This window comes from Schistocerca cancellata, chromosome 2, assembly GCF_023864275.1.
Source record: "Schistocerca cancellata isolate TAMUIC-IGC-003103 chromosome 2, iqSchCanc2.1, whole genome shotgun sequence".
NCBI lineage: Eukaryota > Metazoa > Arthropoda > Insecta > Orthoptera > Acrididae > Schistocerca > Schistocerca cancellata.
Genome location: NC_064627.1, coordinates 56,565,781 through 56,586,419, shown reverse-complemented (window position 1 = coordinate 56,586,419; position 20,639 = coordinate 56,565,781). Strand labels below are relative to the sequence as shown.

The 20,639-nt window shown below is 45.2% G+C and overlaps 1 protein-coding gene across 3 annotated transcripts in view; it reads left to right on the top strand.

Moving 5' to 3' along the window:
• The window catches only part of LOC126161329 (solute carrier organic anion transporter family member 4A1), a 1,079,633-nt gene that overhangs the window by 1,013,209 nt on the left and 45,785 nt on the right, over positions 1-20,639 (top strand). For all 3 annotated transcript variants that reach the window (XM_049917087.1, XM_049917085.1, XM_049917086.1), the window contains one exon: positions 1,590-1,788. In XM_049917087.1, coding sequence (XP_049773044.1) covers positions 1,590-1,788 — 199 coding nt within the window. The remainder of the gene's footprint in view (positions 1-1,589; positions 1,789-20,639) is intronic.

Genomic DNA, 20,639 nt, shown 5'->3' with positions numbered 1-20,639 from the left:
TACACTTAACTGAAGTAGTCCAAGTTTCTAGTCGCTGCAAGCGAATAAATGTTGATACAACATATAGAGTAGCAATTTCATACATACCTACCTGCCTATGTGCGGTGAACTTGTATAATCTTATCATCTCAAATGATTTGGTGCCTAACCAGCTATGGCCACACTCCCTTGGATTCAAACACTTTCTAACAATCCTACCACAACAAAGGTCAAAATTTAATAATGATTGTGGCGTTGCTCACGCTGCTAAATACTGCATTTTCGGGCAACAAGACAGTTATTATGTGGCAGATGTCGTTAAAGCACAGTTAATAAAGTCATTTCATGTAATAATGAATAAACTATGCACTCATCTTTTCGTTCAAATGGCTCTGAGCACTATGGGACTTAACATCTGTGGTCATCAGTCCCCTAGAACTTAGAACTACTTAAACCTAACTAACCTAAGGACATCACACACATCCATGCCCGAGGCAGGATTCGAACCTGCGACCGGAGCGGTCTCGCGGTTCCAGACTGAAGCGCCTAGACCGCACGGCCACACCGGCCGGCATCTTTTCGTGTTTCCCACGCTGGTCTCGTTGTAAAATCATGGCTCAATCGTCGAAAATCTAGGTGGTGATGATTCAAAGCTCGGATGCAAAGAGGCCTAGGTTTTATTATGCTATATTCAAAAGTTTTGTAGATGCGCTTCACAAACCATTCTTGAAGATTAAACCTTTCAAAGTTAGCACAGTAGTGGTGTAAAAAAAATAATCAGCACTCCGAATTTAAATTACACTTCCTTTTAATTGCTTTTATTGTAATATCACGTGAGACACAAAACATCACTTCACAATACAAAACATACTTGAAAACATCTTCCTCACAGTCACTGTTAAAGTTCACATTTTATAAGCTGACTACAATGTGCGTCTTTCCAACATGACGTCCAAGACTCGACCTTTTCAAGGCCCGACTCTCTAACAACCAACTAATAATCGCTTACGCGCCCAAAAACCAGAGTTACAAGTACGTCAGAGATCACAGTGACAAAAGAAAGAATACACAGAAGAATAATATCATTGCAATATAAACATATCGATGTATCAAAGTACCTCTACATTAATCAAATCAAATCCGAATGTTGTCTCAGAAATATGCTAAGTAGTTAGCAGAAACACCGTAGAATATCGCTGGTATCGAGAGGTTGACTTGAGGTGCCGTAATGGTTGCGTAATTCAAGTACCATTACAACTTGTGGAGTAACGCCTGGGGCATTGAGCCTCTTAGACATAAGAGCTGTAAGAATAAAAAATATCTGTACCTCACTGAGAAGTATGAGAAGACTGGAGCCGGCCGCGGTGGTCTAGCGGTTCTAGGCGCTCAGTCCGGAGCCGCGCGACTGCTACGGTCGCAGGTTCGAATCCTGCCTCGGGCATGGATGTGTGTGATGTCCTTAGGTTAGTTAGGTTTAAGTAGTTCTAAGTTCTAGGGGACTGATGACCACAGATGTTAAGTCCCATAGTGCTCAGAGCCATTTGAACCATTTTTATGAGAAGACTAGAGCTGAGATGCAGCGACTGCAGTGAGGAAGTGTCTTTCGGCAGGCCTGATCACGGTGCCGGCGGGCGGCGGCGGCACCTTCCTGGGCGGCTACCTGGTGAAGCGGCTCAGCCTGCACTGCGCCGGCATCATCAAGCTGTGCGTGGCAGCCACGCTGGTCGCCGCCGGCTTCACCGCCTGCTTCTTCCTCACCTGCCCCAACCTGCGCTACGCGGGCATCACCGCGCCCTACGCTGCAGACAGGTCAGTCCTACTGTCTGCATGCTTCTTCCTCAGAAGCCCCAACGTGCGATATGCCGGCATCACTACACCCTATGCTGCCGACAGTTCAGCCCCCAGACATAACTACCTTACTTCTTTTATTGATTGGCGACTCCATGTTGTCCTGTGCACTACGACCAGATAACAGGTATACTTGAAAAAAGAGACAGCATTGGTCGTATATTTTTTACTATCGCAAAATCGATTTTCTGTCACTGAGTGACCATCTTCAGTGCTAGAAGTTAAAAATTTTTCACATTACGATCAGAGAGTATAAAATAGAAAATCACAATTACATCTGCATATGAACATAACACTTGTTAGGAACAAACCTATATTGTATAACTTAAATTAGGATGCACTGTTGTCAATAAGCTTACGGCAATCACATAGACTGAGGTCGCTGTTTACATGCACTTGTTCAGCAGACCTCGGTGTGACTGGGCTTGACACGCCCTCTATGTGACATGTGTCACGTGAAGACATGGTATTACTGGTTTTGCGAAATGTTAACACTAAATAACTCTTGTGCTTTTGTGAATGGTGTAGTAATTCAAATTTAAAATGTACGTACAACAGATAGCAGACGCAGGGGGAAGGAAATATCTAAAATACATTGGCGTATTGTTTTTTTATAAACTATAAAACATAAAACAGATCGATGATAAGTTGTTAGGTGCAGGACATATAAAAAGCAAAAGATAATGCAAAAGAATAATAAATGAATAACATGAAATGAGGTGTAACACAGGTTTTTAAAAAACATAATACCCACCATCTGGCGTGGGAAGTCAGAAGTACAACGTTCGTAATTTATGTAACAAACGTTGAGACTAAGGAGTCAAATGTATAAAAATAATAACAGTACGAAACTGCCATTACTTAATAATTAAAATGCTGTGAAACACAATGTTCATTACAAAATGTTTGTAGATGTAGATAAACAATTTTGTTAGCATATTTAACGGCGTGATAATGTAACATCATTCGTCCCATTATTGGTTGTACGCTTCCGCATAAGCACTGGATCAGAACCCATATGTACATTCACAGGTTGATAAAACAGTAATGAAGTTGCAAGCAACCGGTTTTGAATATTAATAAACTAATTTGATTTTCCGTAACTTATAGTAGTAGTGTGCCCCATACCTTACTTCTTCCTCATCTGCCCCAACCTGCGCCGTATGTTTCAAAAGGTCAGGTCACTGTGTGTACCTCCATAGTACTCACTGCTTCTTCCTTAGCTGTCCCAACCTGCTTTATGCTTGCATCACCATGCCCTATACCACAGACAGGTGAGTCCACTGCATATACTTACCCATCACCTACTTCTTACTCAGTGCCCCAACCTTTGCTACGCCAGCATCACCACGTCCTATGCTACAGAACATATAACTTCTTCCTCACCTACCCAAGCCTGCTTTATGCCTGCATCACTGTGCCCTGTGTCACAGACAGGTCGGTCCACTGCACATACAGGGTGTTTCAAAAATGACCGGTATATTTGAAACGGCAATACAAACTAAACGAGCAGCGATAGAAATACACCGTTTGTTGCAATATGCTTGGGACAACAGTACATTTTCAGGCAGACAAACTTTCGAAATTACAGTAGTTACAATTTTCAACAACAGATGGCGCTGCGGTCTGGGAAACTCTATAGTACGATATTTTCCACATATCCACCATGCGTAGCAATAATATGGCGTAGTCTCTGAATGAAATTACCCGAAACCTTTGACAACGTGTCTGGCGGAATGGCTTCACATGCAGATGAGATGTACTGCTTCAGCTGTTCAATTGTTTCTCGATTCTGGCGGTACACCTGGTCTTTCAAGTGTCCCCACAGAAAGAAGTCACAGGGGTTCATGTCTGGCGAATAGGGAGGCCAATCCACGCCGCCTCCTGTATGTTTCGGATAGCCCAAAGCAATCACACGATCATCGAAATATTCATTCAGGAAATTAAAGACGTCGGCCGTGCGATGTGGCCGGGCACCATCTTGCATAAACCACGAGGTTTTCGCAGTGTCGTCTAAGGCAGTTTGTACCGCCACAAATTCACGAAGAATGTCCAGATAGCGTGATGCAGTAATCGTTTCGGATCTGAAAAATGGGCCAATGATTCCTTTGGAAGAAATGGCGGCCCAGACCAGTGATTTTTGAGGATGCAGGAACGATGGGACTGCAACATGGGGCTTTTCGGTTCCCCATATGCTCCAGTTCTGTTTACTGACGAAGCCATCCAGGTAAAAATAAGCTTCGTCAGTAAACCAAATGCTGCCCACATGCATATCGCCGTCATCAATCCTGTGCACTATATCGTTAGCGAATGTCTCTCGTGCAGCAATGGTAGCGGCGCTGAGGGGTTGCCGCGTTTGAATTTTGTACGGATAGAGGTGTAAACTCTGGCGCACGAGACGATACGTGGACGTTGGCGTCATTTGGACCGCAGCTGCAACACGGCGAACGGAAACCCGAGGCCGCTGTCGGACCACCTGCTGCACTATCTGCGCGTTGCCCTCTGTGGTTGCCGTACGCGGTCGCCCTACCTTTCCAGCACGTTCATCCGTCACGTTCCCAGTCCGTTGAAATTTTTCAAACAGATCCTTTATTGTATCGCTTTTCGGTCCTTTAGTTACATTAAACCTCCGTTGAAAACTTCGTCTTGTTGCAACAACACTGTGTTCTAGGCGGTGGAATTCCAACACAAGAAAAATCCTCTGTTCTAAGGAATAAACCATGTTGTCCACAGCACACTTGCACGTTGTGAACAGCACACGCTTACAGCAGAAAGACGACGTACAGAATGGTGCACCCACAGACTGCGTTGTCTTCTATATCTTTCACATCACTTGCAGCGCCATCTGTTGTTGAAAATTGTAACTACTGTAATTTCGAAAGTTTGTCCGCCTGAAAATGTACTGTTGTACCAAGCATATTGCAACAAACGGTGTATTTCTATCGCTGCTCGTTTAGTTTTTATTGCCGTTTCAAATATACCGGTCATTTTTTAAACACCCTGTACCTACCTAGTACCTGTCTGCTTCTTCAACAGCTGCCCCAACATGCTCTATGCTGCAGACAGCTTAGTCCACTGTGCACACCTCCATAGTTCTCACCTGCTGCTTCCTCACCTGCCCCAACCCACATTACGCCCTGTAGCGCAGACAGGTCAGTCCGCTGCGCATACCTACCTATTACCTGCCTACTTTTTTCTCAGCTGCCCCAACCAGCGTTACTCCAGCATCACCGGCCCCCATCCTGCGCGCAGTTCCGTTCTCCAGTATGCCTACCTACTACCTGTGTACTTATTCCTCAGCTGCCCCAACCTATGCTATGCCAGCGTCGCCGCACGCTATTCTGCAGACAGGTCAGTTCCACTGTGCATACCTCCATAGTATACATCTGCGTCTTCCTCATCTACTCCAACCTGTTTCATGCTTGCATCACTGCGTCCTATGCAGCAGACAGGTAAGTCGTCTGGGAAACCTGCTCACTACCGTGCCGGCTCCCCTAGACCACGGGTGCTCTCTGGTAATGACATGCCTCACTAGTTCAGATAACTGGATAAGATCCCCAGCTAATGATTTATCTACTAAAACACCAATAATGTCAACCCCTGTTCTGCACGAACCCCTTACCCCCATGACAGCAAAGTACCCTCCTTTCCCAACAAATCTCTCTTGTTTCCCAGTTCTTGCTGGTCAATATATCTAATTTACTCTTTCGCAGAATACGCCTATGCCATGAACTCTTGATCTTGTACACCCATATATATGTCTTGTATCTCCAGCTGTCACTGTTACTATTATTTTACTGTTATGATTATTATAAGTTCCCATTTGAGAGCGTTGCTGCAGCGTATATGCGACGTAGCGAGACTCCGATGCGGGTATGTGGGTAAGGGATTAGCGCCGCATTCTTGTGTTTTCACGTGCGTTTGGTAAACTCGGAAATTTAGACTAGGGCGACGTTATTACCAAATGCGTCCAAACAGGACCAACATGCTGTTGGACGCATTTGGTAATAACGTCGCCATAGTCTAAATTTCCAAGTTTACCAAACGCACGTCGAAAACACAAGAATGCGGCGCTAATCCCTTACCTACATACCCGCATCGGAGTCGCGCTACGTCGCATATACGCTGCAGCAACGCTCTCAAATGGGAACTTATAATAATCATAACAGTAAAATAATAATAACAGTGACAGCTGGAGATACAAGACATATACAGCGTGTTACAAAAAGGAACGGCCAAACTTTCAGGTAACATTCCTCACACCCAAATAAAGAAAAGATGTTATGTGGACATGGGTCCGGAAACGATTAATTTCCATGGTAGAGCTCATTTTAGTTTCGTCGTCCACCTACGCTCAATGGAGCACTTTATCATGATTTCATACGGGATACTCTACCTGTGCTGCTAGAACACGTGCCTTTACAGGTACGACACATGTGGTTCATGCACGATGGAGCTCCTGCACATTTCAGTCGAAGTGTTCGTACGCTTCTCAACAACAGATTCGGTGACCGATGTATTGGTAGAGGCGGACCAATTCCATGGCCTCCACGCTCTCCTGACCTCAACCCTCTTGACTTTCATTTATGGGGGCATTTGAAAACTCTTGTCTACGCAACCCCGGTACCAAATGTAGAGACTCTTCGTGTATTGTGGACGGCTGTGATACAATACGCCATTCTCCAGGGCTGCATCAGCGCATCAGGGATTCCATGCGACGGAGGGTGGATGCATGTATCCTCGCTAACGGAGGACATTTTGAACATTTCCTGTAGCAAAGTGTTTGAAGTCACGCTGGTACGTTCTGTTGCTGTGTGTTTCCATTCCCTGATTAATGTGATTTGAAGAGAAGTAATAAAATGAGCTCTAATACGGAAAGTAAGCGTTCCCGGACACATGTCCACATAACATATTTTCTTTCTTTGCGTGTGAGGAATGTTTCCTGAAAGTTTGGCCGTACCTTTTTGTAACACCCTGTATATGGGTGTACAAGATCAAGAGTTTATGGCATAGGCGTATTGTGCGAAAGAGTAAATTAGATATGTTGACCAGCAAGAACTGGGAAACAAGAGAGATTTGTTGGGAAAGGAGGATACTTTGCTGTCATGGGGGTAAGGGGTTCGTACAGGTAGATATTATTGGTGTTTTAGTAGATAAATCATTAGCCGGGGATCTTATTCAGTTATCTGAATTAGTGAGGCATGGTAGGTCAGCACGTTGCCAGCACTATAGCTCAGCGTGCTGGGTCAGAGGAATAGCTGCCCTCTGTAATAACAAATTGAGTTAATGGATCGACGATCAACTTAAATAAGCGTCATGGGATGTCCGCACCGCCGGCCGGTGTGGCCGTGCGGTTTCGACGCTTCAGTCTGGAACCGCTTGACCGCTACGGTCGCAGGTTCGAATCCTGCCTCGGGCATGGATGTGTGTGATGTCCTTAGGTTAGTTAGGTTTAATTAGATCTAAGTTCTAGGCGACTGATGACCTCAGAAGTTAAGTCGCATGATGCTCAGAACCATTTGAACCATTTTTTTGGACGTCCGCACCGAACAAATAGAACGAAGAATAACGAACAAAATGAGATTAAAAAAAGAAGGGTAGCGTCTTTCATTAGTAATCAAAAACTTCCTTGGTCCGCCGCGCGTGGTAGCCGCGGGTTCTAAGGGGTCTTGTCACCGTCCACGCGGCGCCTCCCCGTCCGAGGTTCGAATCCCCCCTCGGACTTGCGTGTGGCTATCGTCCTTATTGTAAATTAGTTTAAGTTAGATTAAGTAGTGTGTAGGCTTAGGGACCGATGACCTCAGCAGTTTGATCCCATAAGACTTAACCACAAATTTCCAATTTCCGTCCTTGGTCCCGGGTTCGAAACATGCCACCGCTCAAATTTTGAATAAAAATCAGCATTGGCGGTCGAAGACTTCCGGCACAAGAAGTCACCCTCATTCTGCCAACGACCTTGTCAAAGAGGGCGGATGAGCGGATAGAAGTTCAGGGCACTCTCTTGTCCTTGTGATAGCAAACTGCCCGTAAAGACGGAAGAATTAACAACGATCAATGGTCTGAGGATGCAGAGGGCAATGGAAACCACTGCATTAAAGTCAGGTAACGTGTATCCACAGGACATGTGGCCTGTAATTGAAAAAGTGTCGTGATGGTCTGTCCATTGGTAAAAGAGTCCAGAATAGTCCTCTATTCGGATCTCTGGGAGGGGACTGCCACGAGGGAGGTGACCATGACTGAATCAGCAGTGAAGCAGCGAAAGGATAACGTTCTACGAGTCTGGGCGTGGTAGAGAAGCTAGAAAATCTGAAAAGGGAAATGAAAAAGCTCAATCTGGATGTAATAGGGGTCAGTGAAGTGAAATGGAAAGAAGACAATGATTTCTGGTCAGATGAGTATAGGGTAACATCAACAGCAGCAGAAAAAATGGTATAACTAGAGTAGGATTCGTTATGATTAGAAGCGTAGCGCAAAGAATGTGTTACTGTGAATAATTCAGTGATAGGGTTGTTCTTATCAGAATGGGCAGCAGACCAACATCGACAACGATAGTTCAGGTATACATATCGACGTCGCAAGTTGAAGATGAAGAGATAGAGAAAGTATATGAGGATATTGAAAGGGTAATACAGTATGTAAATCGAGATGAAAATCTAATAGTCATGAGGGACTGGGGTGCAGTTGTAGGGGAAGTAGTAGAAGAAAATGTTACAGGGAAAAGGAACGAGAGAGGAGAAAGACTAATTGAGTTCTGCAATAAATTTAAGCTAGTAATAGCAAATACTCTGTCCAGTAATCACAAGAGGCGGAGGTATACTTGGAAAAGGCCGGGCCATACAGGAAGATTTCAGTTAGATTATCATTGTCAGACAGAAATTCGAAATCAGATAGTGGATAGTAAGGCGTACCCAAGAGCAGTTATATAGACTCACCTCATAACATAAGAGTAGTACTGATGAAGAGTAAGCTGAAATTTAAGAGATTAGTCAGGACGAATCAACACGCAAATGAGTGGGATATGGATGTACTACGAAATGACGAGATACGCTTAAAGTTCTCCAAGACTATAGATACAGCAATGAGGAATAGCTCAGTAGGCAGTACAGTTGAAGAGCAATGGACATCTCTAAAAAGGGCAGTCACAGAAGTTGGAAAGAAAAACATAGGTGCAAAGACGGTGACTGCGAAGAAACCATGAGAAACAGAGGAAATACTTCATTTGATCGATGGAAGAAGGAAGTACAAAAATGTTCCGGGAAAGACAGGAATAGAGAAATACAAGTCGCTGAGGAATGAAATAAATAGGAAGTGCAGGGAAGCTAAGACGAAACGGCTGCATGAAAAATGTGAAGAAATCAAAACAAATGATAGTCGGAAGGATTGACTCAGCATATAGGAAAGTCATAATAACCGTCGGTGAAATTAAAAGCAAGGATGGTAACGTTAAGAGTGCAACGGGAATTCCATAGTTAAATGCAGAGCAGAGAGTGGATAGGTGGGAGTACATTGAAGGCCTCAACGAGGGGGAAGATTTGGTTGATGTGATAGAAGAAGAAACATGAGTCGATTTAGAACAGATAGGGTATCCAGTACTAGAATCAGTATTTAAGAGAGCTTTGGAGGACTTAAGATCAAATAAAGCAAGAGGGATTGATACCATTCCATTAGAATTTCTAAAATCATTGGGGATAGTGGCAACAAAATCACTAGTCACGTTGGTGTGCAAAATTTATGAGTCTGGCGACATACCATCTGACTTTCGGAAAAATATCTTCCACACAATTCCGAAGACAGCAAGAGGTGACAGGTGCGAGAATTATCGAACAATCAGGTTAACAGCTTACGCATCCAAGTTGCTTACAAGAATGATATATAGAAGAATGGAAAAGAAAATTGAGGATGTGTTATGTGACGATCAGTTTGGAATTAGGACAGGTAAAGGCACAAGAGAGGCAGTTCTGAAGTTGCACTTGATAATGGAAACAAGGCTAAAGAAAAATCAAGACATGTTCATAGGATTTTTCGAATTGGAAAAGCGTTCGACAATGTAAAATGGTGCAAGATATTCGAAATTCTGCGACAAATTGGGGTAAGTTAAAGGAGAGACTAGTAGTATACAATGTATACAGGAGCCAAGAGGAAATAATAAGAGTGGATGACCAGGAACGCAGTACTCCGATTAAAATGGGGGTAAGACAGGGATGCAGTCTTTCGCCCCTACTGTTCAATCTATACATCGAAGAAGCAATGATAGAAATAAAGGAAAGGTTCAGGAGTGGAATTAAGTTAAAAGTGAAAAGATATCAATGATACGATTCGCTAATGACGTTGCTATCGTGAGTGAAAGTGATGAAGAATTATATGATCTGCTGAATGGAATGAACAGTCTAATGAGTACAGAATTTGGACTGAGAGTAAATCGAAGAGAGACGAAAGTAATGTGAAATAGCAGCAACGAGAAAAGCCAGAAATTTAACACCAGGATTTATGGTCACGAAATAGATGAAGTTAAGGGATTGTGCTACCTAGGCAGTAAAATAACCAATGACGGACGGAGCAAGGAGGACATCAAAAGCAGACTCGCTATGGCAAAAAAGGCATTTCTGGCCAAGAGAAGTCTGTTAGAGGGTAATCCCAAAAATAAGGTCTCCTATTTTTTGTAAGTACAGAACTCTGTTTGTGTGGCAGTTGGTCACACTTCACGCGCTGTGTGTAAACATGCGCACGCCGCGCTGAGGCGCTGTCTTGGCTTGGCAGCCGTTGAGAATTGAACTCCCGTTGGATGTTACCGCCAAGTGCGAATTGCGCGCAGTTATTCGGTTTTTGAACGCAAAGGGCACTGCGCCGATTGAAATCCATCGCAAATCGACGGAAGTGTATGATGAGTCGTGCATGGATGTCAAAAATGTTCGTAAGTGTGTAGAGAGTTTGCAGCTGGTCGCACCGAAATTCACGACGAACGAAGCAGCGGGAGACCGTCAGTTTCTGGGGAGACAGTGTTGAAGGTTGAGCAAAGCATGCGTGAAGGTCGGCGGATCACCCTGGATGATCTCTGCACGTTGGTTCCTGAGGTCTCCCGAAGCATCGCTCACAGAATTTTAACGGAGACATTGAACTACCGGAAGGTGTGCGCAAGATGGGTGCCACGCATGCTGACTGAGGACCACATGCGGCAACGAGCTGATGCTTCCTGCGCATTTCTTCACCGACATGCAGCCGAACAGGACAACGTTCTGGACTCAATTGTCACGAGTGACGAAACCTGGGCCTACCACTTTACACCAGTGGCGGCATCCTTCTTCGCCAAAGCCGCGGAAATTCAAACGAACACAGTCTTCCGGTAAAGTCATGACAACCCTTTTTTGGGATCGGAAAGGGGTATTGTTGGTTGACTTTATGCCCACTGGGACCACAATTAACGCTGACAGGTACTATGAAACTCTGAAAAAACTCAAACGGGCAATTCAGAACCGGAGAAGAGGAATGTTGAGCAAGAGCGTACACATTCTCCATGACAACGCTCGCCCACACATCGCTCGCCAAACCGTTTCAGTGGAGCATAATCACTCACCCACCCACCCACCCACCCACCCTATAGTCATGACTTGGCACCCAGTGACTCACCTGTTCCCTAGGTTAAAAGAACATTTAGCCGGAAAGCGATTCAGCTCTGACGGCGAGGTGAAAAAAGAGGTTCGTAACTTTCTGAACAGCATGGCGGCGAGCTGGTATGACATGGGCATACAAAAACTGCCACAGCGTCTACAAAAATGCATCGACAGAAATGGTGATTATGTCGAAAAATAGCTAAATGTTCAAGCTGTAAAGAGATGTAAACCACTGTAGAAATATACAGGTCTATGTACTTAAAAAAATACCCTCGTAGTACCATACGTTGGCCATGAGGAAGAAATTTCTGACAATGTACCTTTGGAGCACAGCATTGTATGGACTGTGGGAAAACCGGTGCAGAGGAGAATCGAAGCATTTGAGACGAGGTGTTAAAGACGAATGTTGAAAATTAGGAGGGCTTGTAAGGTAAGGAGTGAGGAGATATTGCGCAGAATCGGAGACGAAAGAAATATGTGGAAAACCAAGGAGAAGGGACAGGATGATAGGACATCTGTTAAGGAATCAGGAAATGACTTCCATGGTACTAGAGGAAGCTGTAGAGGACAAAAACTGTAGAGGAGGACAGAGACTGGAACACATCCAGCAAATAATTGATCATGTAGGTTGCAAGTGCTACTCTAAGATTGACACAGAAGAGGAATTCATGGCCGGCCGCATCAAACCAGTCAGGAGACTGATGACTCAAAAAAAAATCGCTACAAGGTCAGGTTTCTGGTTTTGAAAACGACTTCGGGAAGACGGCTGTCTTATGGAGTGGGACAGAAAGGATGTTGTTCAGACATGAAAGAGTGTACCTACTACACTCCTGGAAATTGAAATAAGAACACCGTGAATTCATTGTCCCAGGAAGGGGAAACTTTATTGACACATTCCTGGGGTCAGATACATCACATGATCACACTGACAGAACCACAGGCACATAGACACAGGCAACAGAGCATGCACAATGTCGGCACTAGTACAGTGTATATCCACCTTTCGCAGCAATGCAGGCAGCTATTCTCCCATGGAGACGATCGTAGAGATGCTGGATGTAGTCCTGTGGAACGGCTTGCCATGCCATTTCCACCTGGCGCCTCAGTTGGACCAGCGTTCGTGCTGGACGTGCAGACCGCGTGAGACGACGCTTCATCCAGTCCCAAACATGCTCAATGGGGGACAGATCCGGAGATCTTGCTGGCCAGGGTAGTTGACTTACACCTTCTAGAGCACGTTGGGTGGCACGGGATACATGCGGACGTGCATTGTCCTGTTGGAACAGCAAGTTCCCTTGCCGGTCTAGGAATGGTAGAACGATGGGTTCGATGACGGTTTGGATGTACCGTGCACTATTCAGTGTCCCCTCGACGATCACCAGTGGTGTACGGCCAGTGTAGGAGATCGCTCCCCACACCATGATGCCGGGTGTTGGCCCTGTGTGCCTCGGTCGTGTGCAGTCCTGATTGTGGCGCTCACCTGCACAGCGCCAAACACGCATACGACCATCATTGGCACCAAGGCAGAAGCGACTCTCATCGCTGAAGACGACACGTCTCCATTCGTCCCTCCATTCACGCCTGTCGCGACACCACTGGAGGCGGGCTGCACGATGTTGGGGCGTGAGCGGAAGACGGCCTAACGGTGTGCGGGACCGTAGCCCAGCTTCATGGAGATGGTTGCGAATGGTCCTCGCCGATACCCCAGGAGCAACAGTGTCCCTAATTTGCTGGGAAGTGGTGGTGCGGTCCCCTACGGCACTGCGTAGGATCCTACGGTCTTGGCGTGCATCCGTGCGTCGCTGCGGTCCGGTCCCAGGTCGACGGGCGCGTGCACCTTCCGCCGACCACTGGCGACAACATCGATGTACTGTGGAGACCTCACGCCCCACGTGTTGAGCAATTCGGCGGTACGTCCAACCGGCCTCCCGCATGCCCACTATACGCCCTCGCTCAAAGTCCGTCAACTGCACATACGGTTCACGTCCACGCTGTCGCGGCATGCTACCAGTGTTAAAGACTGCGATGGAGCTCCGTATGCCACGGCAAACTGGCTGACACTGACGGCGGCGGTGCACAAATGCTGCGCAGCTAGCGCCATTCGACGGCCAACTCCGCGGTTCGTGGTGTGTCCGCTGTGCCGTGCGTGTGATCATTGCTTGTACAGCCCTCTCGCAGTGTCCGGAGCAAGTATGGTGGGTCTGACACACCGGTGTCAATGTATTCTTTTTTCCATTTCCAGGAGTGTATATTGTCCAGACAAGAGCCTGAAGGTCGAAGACAGATATGAGGCACCGTATGTATTGATAAGACGTCAAAGACGGCAGAGAATGTGCAAATCTCTGCGCTTGTCTGTCCGTGAATAGGGTAGCCAAGCATAAGACGGTGAAATACGATTCAAATGTCGAAGGGCATCGACATATTGCACACGAGCGTTTATCACCAGTTCTAGACGCCCTGAAATTTATTGAGAAAAAGCTTCCACGATAACACCGTTGTAATGAACGACTGGAGGTATAATCGTTTGTACGTGTTTCATTTGCTGGTCGAAAGGGAAGAGCTTTATATATTTTTGTAGGGAATGGAGAGATGCTGATGACTTCTTGCTATTTGTAGTTACACGTACTTGCCCAGGTGAGCGCCACTGCCGTTAGGAAAATGGGGAGGGGAGGAAGACGAGGATTAACGTTGTGATTGGAGGGGGAATGAAAAATGCAAAGGCAAGAGCAATGATCACGAAACATAGTAAACCAGATTCGATGTTCACTAAATCACACCGCTTCCATAGGTCTCTTTGCTAAATGGGTGACTTCCTGTTTGTTCTGATTTTTCGATGTCTGGTGACAGAACTGATACGTAGCCTGATCGGGTTTTCCACATTACATAGCCGAATAACATAAAAGCATTTAAATTGCGGAAGGGAGATTGTTGTGGACAGTCTACCGCAGTGATTCGAACCAGGAGAGAAGATTAAAAAGAACAGTCGGTCGGTAACTTTGCAGACTAAAAAAAGGAAAAAAAACTGTTGTTGGAATATTAGAATCTATGAGGTCTGATTGGGTGTCACTACCACGAAACAGCAAGTATTGGGATTCGAGTCTAGAGTGGTACAAAGTTTTTATTTGTCACAAGTGTTCGAGAAAAGACATCTAGCGATTGGAAACAAAAACCGAGAAACCACACCTGCTAAGAGATAGTGCGATCGAGCCGGTGTAGTTAGGACGTATGCTGCCAGACAAGCTACAAGTTGTCCACAGGCAGTGAAATCAGAGCCACTCAGGACATCATGGAAAAATGTCATTTTGCTTCTCCTTTAAGAAGAGCTCTGAGCAGTGCGTGATTAATGGTAATGATGGTGGGTACTCGTCTCACTGAGCACAATAAAACACCCAGGAATTATTCTAGACAGCTTATCATTTAAGGAACGTCTGCAAACGATTGACGAAGTACTGAAAACACAAAACATCATCCAAAAACTGAAAATGTCGCCTCGCCGGCCGCGGTGGTCTAGCGGTTCTAGGCGCTCAGTCCGGAACCGCGGGACTGCTACGGTCGCAGGTTCGAATCCTGCCTCGGGCATGGATGTGTGTGATGTCCTTAGGTTAATTAGGTTTAATTAGTTCTAAGTTCTAGGCGACTGATGACCTCAGAAGTTAAGTCGCATAGTGCTCAGAGCCATTTGAGCCATTTGAAAATGTCGATTCAGAATTCTTTTCTTCGCTTACCGTTTTTCTCTCTTGACGGTTATTGCATCCCAACTTGCCCGGATATTCTGCACATAGAAAAAGCGGTAGATGCGTAGTTCAATACTACCGTGAAACTGATACTACTTGTTATTCCCACGCTGCATTTTAGTTAATTGTAGAGGGAAATGTAACAATAAGAAAGGGTTCTGAAAAGGGAAACAGAGAGAAGATGCCGTACTTGACAGTAGCGAATAAACAAACGAAGTCTAACATTTGCAGGAACATAAGCGTGGTTTTCCTTGTACAGAACAGCCGCACATATCAGCCGAGAAGAATTATATAGCGTAATTAAAAGTTTCCTTCGCCGGGGTAAGAAGACGCTGACGAAATTGAGTCTATTAAACCGCCAGTACGGAGCTGCTAAGTTCCCAGTGACAGATGCGCCCTAAGAATAACACGAGACTAAATTAAAGTCATAAACCAAAGGAGCCGCCATTGTCGCATACGGAATTAAAGCAGGCCTCTTCAGGTACTGTAGCAGCCGCGGCGCGCAGCGTGCCAGGCAATCTGCATTAAACAGCCATATTTTCCTGGCCAAGCCGGGGATAATTTCCGACAATTTCCACCGCAATCTACGTAAGAAAACACACAGCCCGACCACTCTCGCTATGCAGATTTCCTTAATAAATTAAATGAGACAGACTTAGCAGTTCTGTAGAAGATTGTAGGAAGAAGCAATTTTTTTTTTTACTTGATAGACGTACTAAGAGGGATGAAATCTGGGATGGGGTATCATGTATGGATATTAAAGTGTCAGCGCTACTGGAAATCGCTCATCAATTGAATCTGGTTACTTGTGAGTTCTGCGAACATGAGTACCGGGTGATCAAAAAGTCAGTATAAATTTGAAAACTTAATAAACCACGGAATAATGTAGATAGAGCGGTAAAAATTTACACACATGCTTGGAATGACATGGGGTTTTATTAGAACAAAAAAAATAAGGTTCACAAGATGTCCGACAGATAGCGCTGGACAGCAAAACGTCAGTGACTGCGCATGAAAATCGTGTGCCGGCCGCGGTGGCCGAGTGGTTCTAGGCGCTTCAGTCCGGAACTGCGCGACTGCTACGGTCGCAGGTTCGAATCCTGCCTCGGGCATGGATGTGTGTGATGTCCTTAGGTTAGTTAGGTTTAAGTAGTTCTAAGTTCTAGGGGACTGATAACCTCAGATGTTAAGTCCCATAGTGCTCAGTGCCATTTGAACCATTTTGAAAATCGTGTGTAAAAGGAGCTGTAATGAGAGAGAGAATCAGATGCGCCAGCAGTCGCAGCATGTTGACGTTAGCTTTTAGTGAAGCTGTATTATCAGAATGGGGAATGTGCTATTTCAGCGTTACGATCCTATCACCATAGAAAGGGGATTCGATCGGGTAAAGGTCCGTTGACAAATGCAACTGTGGCGAGAATGATTTCGAAGTTCGAAGCCACGGGTTATTTAGACGATAGACCCCGTAGTAGCCGACCGAGCACAAGGCGTAATGCTGCTGAGACAGTTCAGGAAGAAATGGAGACCGTAGCGGGTTCGTTTATGCACGGGGAAGTCAGCGCTCGTGCAGTCGCGCGTCGCACCGGCATTCCATACGCTACTGTTTGGTTGGCACTGAGGCGTACCCTCCGATGCTATCCGTACAAAATCCATCGGCATCATGAGCTGTTACCTGGCGATTTAGTGAAGCGGAGGGCATTTGCGGTGTGGGCGTTTCAAAAGATGGTGGAAGATGACGATTGGTTGAGTAACGTGTTGTGGACCGACGAAGCTCATTTCACGCTCCGAGGGTCTGTCAACGCCCGCAACTGCAGAATTTGGGCTACCGAAAATCCTAAAACTGTCGTGGACACTCCATTGCACGACCAGAAAGTCACGGTATGGGTTAGATTTACCACATCTACCGTTATCGGGCCTTTTTTCTTCGAGGAAATGCGTGGTTCTGGTTTTGCAACTGCTACCATGACGGGTGAGAGGTACGCCGATAAGTTACAGAATCGCATTATCTCCAGCCTGGCTGATAAACACCTGCTGGAACGTACGATGTTTATGCAGGATGGCGCTCCACCCCATATTGGTAGTCACGTGAAAGATCTCTTGCGCGCGTCGTTTGGTGATGATCGTGTGCTCAGCTGCCAGTTTCGTCATGCATGGCCTCCCAGATCACCAGACCTCAGTCCGTGCGATTATTGGCTTTGGGGTTATCTGAAGTCGCAAGTGTATAGTGATCAACCGACATCTCTAGGGATGCTGAAAGACAACATCCAACGCCAATGCCTCACCGTAACTCCGGACATGCTTTACAGTGCTGTTCACAACATTATTCCTCGACTACAGCTATTGTTGAGGAATGATGGTGGACATATTGAGCATTTCCTGTAAAGAACATCTTTGCTTTGTCTTACTTTGTTATGCTAATTATTGCTATTCTGATCAGATGAAGCGCCATCTGTCGGACATTTTTTGAACTTTTGTATGTGTTTGGTTCTACGAAAACCCCATGTCATTCCAAGCATGTGTGTCAATTTGTACCTCTCTATCTACATTATTCCGTGATTTAATCAGTTTTCAAATTTATATTGACTTTTTGATCACCCGGTATATTGTATAAGGGGAGATCAAAAAGTTTCCGTTTGAGGCTGTTGTAGGGTTGTTAGATTTTCAAACTAAAAATACGGGAGATTTTGGAAACGATGACCAAAATAGTCCCATTGCGACATTATCGGCATGATTTACCTTTAGGAGGCCATTATAGACAATTGCACACAAACATGTAAGCGAATAATGAGTGTTTCCGGAAACGTTTACATATTGACTCCTTTCACAAAACGGGTTGAAAATTAACGAGAATTCGTCATTGTAGATGGTACTTAAGAATAATTAAAACAATTTTCATAGCATTAAGCATAATTTCGTATTTACCGTAACATTTAATTACAGCAACTTTCATTGTTGATAAGGGAACGATAATCTTTGCGTGATACGGAGATCTTAGCGTAAATAAATAAATAAATAAAACTTGGTGAAACACGAGGGAAAATAATATCAAACACGTCAAAAACGTGAGATGGGTGAAATACGGGAAAACCCGTAAAATAATATGGGAGACCTGTCGAAAATACAGGAGGAAATTGGGTAAAATACGAGAGAACCCTTAAATATGGAAGTCATAGCAACCCTAGGGCGTTGCTGCGGTGTATGTACAGCATAGCGAGACTGCGATGCGGGTATATAAGCATCGACATGTAGTCCAGAGATTAGTGTGACATTCGTCTCTTTCCGACCTTGTTGTGGTAAATGGTAAACATTAACTATGGCGACATTATTACCAAATGCGTCCAAACAGAACCAAGTTGCTGCTGTTTCTTGGCTTAACGCAGGACAGACACTAGTTGACATCTATATCTACACACGTACTCCGCAAGATCAGTACGGTGCGTGGCTGAGGGTAACCTGTGCCACTGCCAGTCATTTTCTCTCCTTTACCAAGCGCAAATAGAGCAAGTGGAAAAAAAACTGTCTATATGCCTCCATACAAGCTCTACTTTCTCCTATCGTCGTGATCCTTACGCGAAATGTAATCGTTCTGCAGTCATCTTAAGATGCCGGTTCTCTAAATTTTTTCGGTAGTGTTCCTCAAAAATAACGTCGCCTGCCCGTCCAGAGATTCCCATTTGAGTTCCCAAAGCATGTCTGTGATGATACGTGCGTGTTGTTCGAACCTACCGGTAGCAAATCTAACAGCCCGCCTGTCTCCATACCCGTACACGTCCATCAGCTCAATACAACTCGTCCGACAAGGCAACATGTTTCCACTCATCGTCAGGCGAGGCGTAAAGCTTTGTGTCGTGCAGTCATCAAGGGTACACGAGTGAGCCTTCGGCTCCGAAATCCCATATCGATGATTTTTCGTTGAATGGTTCTCACGCTGGCACTCGTAGATGGCCCAGCACTGGAATCTGCAGCAATTTCCGGAGGGGTCGCACTTCCGTCACGTTGAACGATTTTCTTCAGTCGTCGTTGGTCCCGTTCTTGCAGGATCTTTTTCGGGCCGCAGCGATGTCGGAGATTTGATGTTTTCCCGGATATTCACGATACTGCCCGCCGTCCATGTGGAGCACGTATTGGTCTCACCGCGGACTTCTAGTACTCAGCCACAGACAATTGATTTCGTCAAAGTTTACGGGCCTGAAGATGGCGTTGACGCAACGGGGTTGGGTTGGGTTGTTTGGGGAAGGAGACCAGACAGCGAGGTCATCGGTCTCATCGGATTAGGGAAGGATGGGGAAGGAAGTCGGCCGTGCCCTTTCAAAGGAACCATCCCGGCATTTGCCTGGAGCGATTTAGGGAAATCACGGAAAACCTAAATCAGGATGGCCGGATGCGGGATTGAACCGTCGTCCTCCCGAATGCGAGTCCAGTGTCTAACCACTGCGCCACCTCGCTCGGTGTTGACGCAACGTCGAAACTAGTAGCCAAATAAATATAAAATCTTAAGTACAGCTGGAGGAGTTTCATTTTTAATAAAAATCGTGAAATGGTCGTATGGGAAAATCCCCACTTCATCACTACCTCGTAGATGCTGTGTCCCACAGCTCGTACGCCGACTATAACACCTCGTTCAAAGTCACTTAAATCTTGATAACCTGCCATTATAACAGACACTCGTTGTCTTATATAGGCGCTGCCGATCGCAGCTCCATGTTCTGGCTGTTTACATATCTCTGTACTTGAGTACGGTTGTACCAGTTTGTAAATTTGTGGTAAGGTCTTATGAGACCAAACCGCTTAGATCATCAGTCGCTAAGCTTACGCACTACTTAATCTAACTTACGCTATGGACAACACACACACTCATGCCCCGCGCGGCTGTACCAGTTTCTTTGGCGCTTCAGTGTAAAAATGCGATAATAGTTACGCAAGTGTTTTCACAAGTTATTATAAACAGTATATCTTTGCAAAAGTCAGTGAAAATTTCGATGGCCTCTATTGAACGCGAGAGTGCGAAAAACAGATGTTAACAAAAATTACGTAGGATACGAGCAGTGTACTGATATTCCATTTAAACCGAGCATTTCACACACGAATTCGTAAGTAGTAAAAAATAGACACGAGTCCACAGAATAAACATACGACGAAATCAGTCTCTGTATCATATGAAACAAAAACGAATATGGAATAATATGCGTCGCCGAATATTACGGATGAGAGCAAACATTAAGCAGACTACGAGCCTCATATTTACGTAGCAGTTCAAAGAGTGCAATACGCACAAGAAGGTCGTAATCTGGAACATAATTTTCACTTGTAACAGCCAGACGATCGACATTGCAATATTGGGTTTTACAAATAAATACACTTTACCGTCAGACATCTAGATTCCCCCCCCCCCCCCCCATAGAGTATAAATAAAAAAATGTTATCATCCAGTACTCGTATTTCGAAAAGCAATAATACGGATTTCCGCGCC